The sequence below is a fragment of the Bombus bifarius genome, unplaced genomic scaffold, assembly GCF_011952205.1.
Source record: "Bombus bifarius isolate JDL3187 unplaced genomic scaffold, Bbif_JDL3187 scf7180000010175_frag, whole genome shotgun sequence".
In the NCBI taxonomy this organism is placed as follows: domain Eukaryota; kingdom Metazoa; phylum Arthropoda; class Insecta; order Hymenoptera; family Apidae; genus Bombus; species Bombus bifarius.
Genome location: NW_022885552.1, coordinates 6,772 through 16,953, shown reverse-complemented (window position 1 = coordinate 16,953; position 10,182 = coordinate 6,772). Strand labels below are relative to the sequence as shown.

The 10,182-nt window shown below is 43.8% G+C and overlaps 1 protein-coding gene and 1 pseudogene across 1 annotated transcript; both read right to left on the bottom strand.

Moving 5' to 3' along the window:
* Positions 1 to 726: 726 nt before the first annotated feature.
* On the bottom strand, positions 727 to 2,315 carry LOC117216118. Its single transcript, XM_033462641.1, has 2 exons — positions 1,230 to 2,315; positions 727 to 1,131 (listed from the first exon to the last, which is right to left on the bottom strand). The coding sequence occupies exons 1-2, from the start codon at positions 2,313 to 2,315 to the stop codon at positions 727 to 729; spliced, it is 1,491 nt and encodes a 496-aa protein (XP_033318532.1).
* An 804-nt stretch (positions 2,316 to 3,119) lies between these two features.
* On the bottom strand, positions 3,120 to 8,804 carry LOC117216116 (annotated as a pseudogene).
* Between the last annotated feature and the right edge of the window lie 1,378 nt (positions 8,805 to 10,182).

Sequence of the window (10,182 nt, the reverse complement as noted above, 5' to 3'; positions counted from 1 at the left end):
GTCGCTGACCAGCTCGATGTGGACTGCTTTGACTGCAAGACATATAAAGATTGCTACATATACCTTAGTTTTGCGTCGGTTGCGATCCTTTCGTTCTTTGATGTAAAACGGTCCGCAATAATCTATTCCGACGTTGGTAAACGGTCGAGATTCCGTTATCCGTGCAGCTGGGAGGTCGCCCATTACGTAATCCACTGGAGGTGGAGTAGCTCGGCAGCAACGGACGCACTTCTTCAGCGTGCTCCAAACTTGACTACGGCCGTCGATAGGCCAATAAGATCTTCTTAAGGCGTATAAGGTAGCTTGAGTTCCGGAGTGGACATTGATGAGGTGTTCATGCTCGATTATGAGCGCTGTGACTTAGGATTTGGGTAGAATGAGTGGGTGTTTCTGACTGAACGGCATTGATGAGTGACTGAGTCGGCCTCCGACTCGCAACATCCCGTCTTTGTCGAGAAATGGATTGAGTCGTTGCAGCTTCCCCTTCACTGCAGAATTTCGATCTGTTCGGAGAGTGCGGATTTCATCTGAAAAATAACAGAGTTGTAACAGTTTGATCAATTTGTTCTGCGCATTGGTTAAATCATGTGTGGTTGGAGGTCTCCCTCGATCCTGTTTTTGTCTCCATCGGAGGCAACGAGTGGTAGTTCTAATCAGCTTGGGCCAAGAAGAAAATCTCTCCAGTAGACTGTGGTCAGCGGGAGTCACGGCCAGACATGTTGCTTTCTACTGCTCTGATATTTCAGTTAATGGTACTGGGTTCCACGTCGGCCAGTATCTTTCTGGTTGTTGGAGCCATTCCGGACCATGTTGCCAAATGGTTGGTCGCAGGAAATCTTCGGGTGATTGGCCTCGAGATATGAGATCTGCAGGGTTATCGGCAGTGGGAATGTGACGCCAATCTGAGGTGTGAGTCTTCTGCTGAATTTCTGTCACACGATTAGCGACAAAGGTTTTCAGCGTATGGGGTGATGTATTGATCCAATGAAGTACGATTGTAGAATCCGTCCAGTAAACAGTCCGAGAAATGTTGCTAGGTAAAGCTTGAAGGACTGTGGTGGCCAATGATGCGAGAAGAAGTGCTCCACTCAGTTCCAGCCTTGAAATGGTTTGTGATTTCAGTGGGGCCACCTTTGATTTTGCAGTGAGGAGTCGTGTCCAGACATGACCATCCGGAGTGATGATACGAAGGTAAACGCATGCCCCATAAGCCCTTTCGCTAGCGTCACAGAACCCGTGTAATTCATTTCCGCTGCAGCCTTGATTATCGTTTTACGTGGAAACTTCACGTTATTCAATAATGGCAGCTGTGCATAATATTTGCTCCATTCCGTGTGCACGTCAGCTGGTAGAGATTCGTCCCAATCAATTTTTAAAGTCCAGAGTCGTTGGAGCAGCATCTTAGCTCGGACGATCACTGGTGCCAATAATCCGAGGGGGTCGTAGATCTTGGCGATTTCGGAGCTGATTGTTCTCTTCGTGATTCGACAGGCGGTGGAATTAATTTTTACGGAATATAGGATCGAATCGTCAAAGGAATTCCAAACCACACCCAGAGTTTTGAAGGTTTGCGATTCGCCTAGTAGCAGCTTGTCGTTTATGTCCTGCTCGGAAAGTCCTCGTAGCAGTTCCCGGTCGTTCGATGCCCATTTTCGAATGTTTAAGCCGGCTAGTTTAAGCAGTTCCGTGAGCTCCGTTCTCAATGATCGTGCCTCGACCTTTCTATCAACTCCAGTGAGAACATCGTCGACGTAGAAGTCTCGCTGTAAGACCGTCGCCGCTCGTGGGTACCGATGTCCCCCGTCGTCCGCCAGTTGTTTGAGGCACCGAATGGCTAGATCAGGGGCCGCTGACAGCCCGAATGTCACTGTATTAAGTTGATAGGTGTCAACTTCTCCATCAGAATTGCGCCACAAAATTTGTTGAAATTTTCGATCCTCTGGACGCACAAGAAATTGTCGATACATCTTTTCGACATCGCCTGTAATGACGTATTGATGAGAACGAAATCTTAGAAGGATGAAGAATAAGTCATCTTGTAGTTTCGGTCCCGTATGAAGTACGTCGTTTAATGAAACTCCGGTGGTGGTTGGTGCAGATCCGTCAAACACAACTCGGAGTTTTGTAGTTTGGCTGGACTCTTTGATCACACCGTGATGTGGCAGAAAATATCCGTCGTCCGTGCAGTTGTCCGTGGTAATCTTCGTCATGTGTCCTAATTCCACATATTCTTGTATCACGGCGCGATAGTCGGCTTCGAATCGTTTGTCTCGTTGGAATCGACGACAGAGGGAAATGAGTCGCTTCATCGCCATTGTCTTAGAGAATCCAAGCGAAGGAGTTGTTTCGTTGAATGGGAGAGCGACCATGTATCGCCCTTCGTTGGTGCGTTGAACGTGATTTCGAAAGTGTTCTTCGCACTGTCGTTCCGCTTCCGAAATGTGTGCAGTGGGCGTTCATTCGTCGATTTCCCAAAAACGGGCGAGGTCCGCCTGTAAAGCCGCCGTGGAGGCGTGAAATGCGAGTGCTGATGATTGCGAGGTTGGGCTCTCCCCGATGACCCATCCGAATCGCGTTTTTTGCAGACGCAAGTCGGGCCCGTTTGCTTGACTGATGTCAAGTTGGCCGACACAGAGTGATGCTAGCGTTGGTCCGGCGCTCAACAATATTTCGATCGGCGCAAGCCTATGGAATCTTGGATCGGCTAGTTGGAGATTCCTCGGTATATGTATTATTGAGCGATCTACGGGTTGATCTGGGACCCAAGGCGATATTGTCGGTATGATTAGGAACGTCAAGGTGCGTTCGTATGTGCCGTCGATGGAGGTGATCGTGGCCGTGATGTAACGTTTCGAGGTTGTCGATAACGTGTTGAGTGTTCCGATTGGGACCTAACATTTCCGTTGGTTAAGTATTAGCGAATCAGCGAGTTTTTCGGTGATAAAGTTCATGCTAGAGCCGGTGTCTAGCAGAGCTCTACAACGGAATGGTTGAACTTTATTGTTCAATAGGTTGACCTGCGCTGTGACTAACAAATCGTGCTGCAGTGGTTCACAAGGAAGCGAGATCAATGAGTCCGTTTTCTGTGGTTCGGTCCCTCACAAGGTCGTTTGATGACGTCATTGTTTTCCTTGTCGTCTAGGACTGGACGATATATTTGATCCCGATGCCGTCGTTCGCGATCGGGGAGACGATCGGGGAGACGTGGATGCGCGTCTCGAACGATGTGACTATCGCGGGGTCGGTGATCGACCGTTGGATGATCGATCGCTCGATGATCGACCGCTCGATGACCGGCTTACACGTGGTCGTGATTTGCTATGACCATGGTCTTGATGTAGGTATGTATGGTGTCGCTGCTTGCAGATGCGACATGAACCGGCGGAGCAATGAGTAATAGCGTGTCCCTTACCTAAACAATTGGTACATAGAGACGCCCTCTTGGCGATTTCAAGGCGTTTTTTAGGCGACTTCGCTTTGAAGACATCACAATTCCATACTTCGTGTTGTCCTTGACAATTCGGACACACCAACGTATTATGTGTACTTGTGAATGCGTAACTTCGCGGTGCGTTCGGTCGCTGACGTTTGTGTTGATCGGACTCCCTTTTTATCACGGTTGATGCAGAGCTTGTCCTGTCGCCGTTCGTCCGTGTTTTCAGAAAGTCTACCAGATGCCTATATGACGGCATTTTCTTGTCCGGCAATGTGCGCTGCCATTTGCGAATGATGGCTGAGGGTAGCTTCGACGTGAATAATTTTATAAGAGCGACATTTGAGGTAACTGGTTCACCGAGTTTTTCTAACGCTTGGAGGTTTACCTTGACCGTCTCAAGAAAATCATCTATCGCTTCGGGTGTCTCTTTGGTTATTTTCGGATAATCAAAAATCAAGTCCCAGTAGCGCATGCAGACTTGACGGTGGCAGTCGAATTTTTCCTTCTGAACGTCAATAGCGATCGAATAATTTAACTCGGTGACATCTAACGATTGTATGCTTCGCGCGGCCTTTCCGGTCAAAGAGGATCGTAGGTAGTGGAATTTCTGCACGGGTGTAAGTCGCTCGCTTCGATCGATAGTGGATAAGAAGGAGTCGCATGTCCAATATTTCGATTAGTTGCTCTACTTGCGGTAGTTCGCCATTCTGGATCATCTAGACTCAACAAAGATGCGTTCAATTTATCCATGCCTTAAAAAGCTCTGTAGCGTCAAAAGAGTTAGAATTTGCTGCAAACCATGTTGTTGTTTTGCTTCGGAATATCAAGAGGTATTGTAAGGAATTATAAGCTCCGGGCAAAACAATGGCGCCGCTACATGTATCCGTAAGACAAGACGAATTTGTATCTTTTGACCTCCTTCTGACGATTATGACTTAACGAACGTGATCGCAAACGATTCAGTATAAACTGTGACTAAACGTCTGTATAGATATCGTTTTGCGACAAGATCTGTTTTAAATACACTAACGAGTACACATATTGGTAGTCTCATTATTCTATCCCGTACAGCTCTTATTAAGGAAGATAGACGCCTGTGACAGTATTCAGCATGGCCAACTTTGAACAGGGCATATTGATAAGCCAGAGTAACTCACATACAAATTTTTTTTTTTTTTTTTTACGTGGAGAAATCCTCATGGACACTCCGCTGTTGCAGTGCTTGCGTAACAGCAGAGTAGTGTCGGACTCTTACCGACTAAAACTCCACGATGACCACCCGACGCGTATGACAGGGATGCTCCAGGATTCTCTTATGAATTAACTTCAGTTGCACCCCTTCACGCGTTCTCTAGTTCTAGCCAGTCCTAATATTTCCTGAATATTGAATTGGCGTTAGGGGGGGGGCCATTACCCCTAGCGCAGTCTCTCCTTATTGATATTCAGTGGAGGCTTGTCTTGTGTGCTTCGACAACTCGCATACAACCTGGTGGTACAATCTATGAAAACACTTTTCGGGACATGAGAAGACACATTAGCACAGATAACGTACAAAAGGTATTAGAGCCCACCAAATAAGATTTGCTACAATTTGCTGTAGTTCGTCACAATAAGCCTATGAGTATCGCGTGTCAGATGATTTTCGAATTAGTTGATGCTTGGATGTTCAAGATACGGAAGCGCGGAGTGATGAGACGTTTATGTACAACTTGATCATGGTGCAACCCATTCGTCAGCCAGAAAACTTCGTGCACGATTTTCTAAAAAGAAAGACATTTCCCCCCTTCTTTATGCCGTATCAGTCCTCTCTCGTCGCTCCTTATCTCATGCAGAGGCAGGCCAAATAATGTTGCCGGTGAAGGCCAACAGCCTGGGTACATGTACGGGTTTCTTGCCTGCAACATAATTTCGTTATGTGTAGTATGCGGGGCAGAAAAGCACTTTTGCCATTAATATGAACTAGAAGATTGCAGAAAAACTGTACACGTTTTCCAAATTTTATTAATTTCATTTCATTTCTTAAAGTCTACAAAACTGTTAATCAACATTAAGCAAATATACAAAATCTTGACGTACAGAATAATGGAGCGAATATTAGAAACGATACTACTAAATCTACAAGCTAAAATGTACTATACAAATTTTCTTCAAACTATAAAACATACAAAGTAAATATTTCTGAAAATAAAAAATATCGGATCAACCACTCTTCGAACATACCTCGAACGCTCATTATTACGTATATTACCAAACCAATACATATAATATAATATATAAACCAAACCAATGAACGGCGCAGAGACTGGAGAACATGGGGTCCTCGAGCGTGCAGTACGCTTCAGCATCGCTGCAAACACCAACTCCCTCCGCTTGTCCCAATGCCATCTCGTACGGTGAGACTGCAAACAAAAAATATCCATATATACATCAAGATAGTAATGCGATTTCCATTCTTGCAGCACCGACGTAATACACGGTGCTCCGTAATCGCTCGAGATTCCATTTAGTTGTTGAAATCTCTACGCATTTGGTAGATAAAACGATGCGAGAAATCCTCTTGTCACAGTTAGGTCTTCCAAACCTGATCGCTTGCATTTTTCCCGCAACTTCAGCGTCGTAACGCTACTTTTATTTCTGCCAACTTAGACACGACATCGTCTAAACTGCCCACTTCAGGACACGATGGCTCCTCCCGGGGATTCTGTTGAGACGATTCCGGATTTTCCGTGTCCTCACCATTGTAGAGTTCATAATTTGTATAGTTTAACTTCTTCTTCTATCATTGTTTTTTTAAATTTCTGCCATTTTGAAGCTGCTGATAATCGCCGGATGCGTAAATCATTTTTAGCTTTGGAAAGAGCGCACGTCAGCACTGCTTCAATCCGTAAATCGCGTCTGCGCTTTCGGCGACACTTTGATCTTTTGCGGCGAACTTCGTCAATCCAAGTTAGTAACCGTTCAGTTTCTGGCTTGTCGGCGTTAGTTTTTGAAAGTCCCTTCTTTGTCCTCGCCATGCTTTCTCAACTATTTCACCTAATTATTGAATAAGTAAAAAGTGTACCAGCCTGTATCCAACTCGTGTTTGATGTAGATTCACACAACTTCACACAAAGGATTTGAAACCACCGAGCAAAACACCCTCCTCACAGCACAGTCGTAAGATGACTAAGGGAAGTCTACGCTGCGCGTCTGAAGTCCGCTTTTTATACCCCCACCCCTGTCTTTATGACGTAGTCTTACGCGCGAAAATGGAAACTAGTTCCGTGTAAAATCTTACGTTGGCCTGACATTCTAAGAATTTTTGAAAAATACTTTAATCCAATTAATTTTTAAATATATGTGCGACAATTTTAATGCTAAATTTTATATATTTTGTACATTATATTAAAATTCTTGATTTACAGGAAATAATCAATAGCGTATGAAGGTGTACTGCACGTATTATTTGGCACGGACATTAATGTTGATGCAAAAATAATTATTCCAATTATTTTAAGTTACACACATAATAGATAAAGTAGGCTGTAGACTATGAAATTCGTATGAAACAAGCAGAGAATAGTAACTATATAAATGTATATGTATATGGAACATAAATCTTGTAAAAATAATATATTAAATTACATTCAAATCAAATATATGAACAAGATCTATTGACTTTTAATTATTTTCTTGAAGCACTAGTATCAAAAAAATTGCGTCATTACGAATACAAAAACAATAACGTTGATATAAAAATGTCATCCCGAAACACAGTTTGACGTGATACAAGTGTGTTATTTTAATTTAAGCAGAAAATATCTAATCATATTTAACAATTTTGAAAAACATACCTCTACTAAACTATCATTATCTTTTCCTATACCATCGGCAAGGCCCTGTACAGCAAGCAGTTCAGCAGTTGTTAAAAAACTAGATAATTGTTCCCGAACCACATTTACTTCACCCTGATACATAAAATCAACCAATGCAGCCAAATCATCGAAATTTACATTACATTACGAGATAAAAATATGACCTTTTTCATCTTAATGTCTCCCAAAAACGGATTTAGCAGAAAGTATACGACATCTATAACGATCCAATTAGAAACTACCAGAGCATGTGTATTTTAAGCGGATCTTTAAACGTCGATTAAACGCGTTCTCTATCCAATCCTGGCTGAAACATAATTACTCACACTCCCAGTATCCCACCTCTAAGTCATTCCAATCAACGTACCATGTAAACACGAATCCAACGCGTTCCAGGAATAGAATCAACTGTCTGTAGTTGTTTAGCTGTACACGACGAGTATAATTTTTTCGGGTACTTCTCCAGTACAAAACAGACACCCAAACGACAATATTTCAACACAAAAATATTTAAAACAATAGTTATAAAAGCATGATACTTAATACCGCGCTTGACATCAGGTATAAGCAAAAATAAATTTCTTCAAACAAATTTCAAGTTAAATCTTTAGCTTGTGTAATTATATCAAACTTGCTCAATTAACAACGAGCAATTTCCATCGTGTTTTGACAACTGACTCATCGATGATGTTTTTCCTTTGAATTGAAAAAGGAATGTGCATAATTTTGTCCTCCGTCCACACTCAAAATACTATCTACATGCTATAATTAGGGATTCAATTTTATAATACGTTGCCTCACTTTCCATCACTGCTTTCCTACTATCAGTCACGTGAACTGTAATATAAACCAGTCTTTTATTTCCAATACCATTCTGCATACCATTTATCAAGAACAATACATTTTATTTGTTAATGTAATAAGATGCGAAGTTCCTCATTTGTCCTAACATCAATCAATGGATAAGTGAATTGAAATCTGTAAATATAAGTATCTAGTAATACGACTTCCGAACCGACGTAATTTGTTACGTCGCGTAACACTCTACCTAGCCCAGGCCACACACCGTGGGCAAGATGGCAACCAGATGTCTTCGGATACTCACTGCGTACGCTCAATAGTCTCAAGTACCTTCCATAAATCTCAGTAATTTCCTGGTCGAGGTCCTTCAAACTGAACAAACGTCTGTTTCCGAAGCATTTCTAAAGACCTTAGTCTACTACGGCTTGACAAGGGAAGTTTTTCTCAAGTATGATGCAACTTTCCTTCCACTAACCACTTTCTCTCGAGGGCGGTTAAGACCCTTCGATTAACCAATTAACAACGAAGCCTATTTCCCTCACTCTCTTTACTAAAATCGTCACCAACAAATCCGATGGCCCCGTGGGCTAGACACACCCACCCTTAGCTTTCCTCCGTCACAGCATCCTCTCCGAACCACACTGATTTTACATCCTTCGAACTGTCAACATCCTTTGACCGGGAATACACCCGTAGATCAGTCACTCACTCATCTCGTACATACGCACCAGCGTAACTGTCTTCTTTACAAGTTGTCAGAATAAACGGTGATATATAACTTACTATACTGTTTCATATTCATTTAACCACCTCTGTTATCTTAACCGAAACAGGGGGAACGACGATTTCGCGGCGTCGATTATCCAAATCGTAGCGAGAACTTACGCCTCTCGCTGACGCGTTTTCCTCGCGACCGCGTCTCTCCGCCAAGAGTCGTAACATTTGGTCCTTCGAGCCGGATTCAGGGTCAAGTGAAAAGTGCACACCAGTGACACCCACTATCACACAGTGCCACGTGAATCCAACACAACCAGCAGCGGAAGCGTTACCACCCCAGCGAGGTCAGTAACGTCAAGGGCCGTCACCTTCGAAGAGGTATAATCCGGTGGTTGAAACGCAACCACACAGCCTCCTGCCGCAACTGGACAATCGTCGACAGAAGTAAGTTATAACCACTCCATTCTCAATTATATAACAAATAATGACAACCGGAAACGAACTTGCCGCCTTGCGTCGACGCCGGGGCCAATATACCGGCCACTTTACACGCTTATCAAAAAAACTGGACGTAATCGAACAATCCGGCTGTCCGCGAGAGGCCAAGTTTATCCAAATCAAAAATCGTCTGGAAATCTATGAGACGGAACTCCGCGTCATTTAAAACGAGATTGTGAGCATAGACGAGGAAGCGAGCGAGCGCGGCCTTGAAATAGCAGACGAGTACAAAAAATTAGTACTCCGAGTAACCAATCAGTTAATCCACATACGACTAACTACGACGTCACAATCGACCAACGACGAATCAGCTGCCGGTCGCGAGACTGCTTCGCTTAAATTACCGGAGAATCATTTTCCGGGACATAATGCGATGACGCCACCTTCGCCATTGCCACAAGGGCCCACGGATAAAGTACCCACCATGGCGAATTCACAACCACCAGAATATAGCAGCAACACGTCTATCAGTTTCCTGGGAAACAATAATAATCTAAACAGCAACGCTATTCAGACTCCGCCGACGGAGAAGATCGCATCGACTCGAACGCCGATCGCGTCGCGAGTCACGCGTAGCTCATTGCATGACACCTGCAGCTCATCACCTACACGCGACTTGACGACAACCAAGTTCGCGTCCGCATTATCTCGACCGTCCTACCCAAGGACACTATTAGGGAAGTGATACATTTACACTGTACATGAGAGTGTGTGCGTATGGGTCAGAGGGCGTCCAGGTCTTAGTTGAGACAAAAGACTGCCGTTAGAAGATTCTGGATAGTCGGTTGGCGACAAGCGTGCGTGCAAGACGTTCTTCAGAGTGTAATATAGATGTATAGCTGTTGTGTGTGAAATATAGTCAATTATTTGTATTTC

Coding starts and splice junctions, on each gene's coding strand:
- LOC117216118 (XM_033462641.1), bottom strand. CDS start 2,315: ATGGCGATGAAGCGACTCATTTCCCTCTGTCGTCGATTCCAACGAGAC. Junction 1,132..1,229: donor AAATGAATTACACGGGTTCT/GTGACGCTAGCG, acceptor GCAAAATCAAAG/GTGGCCCCACTGAAATCACA.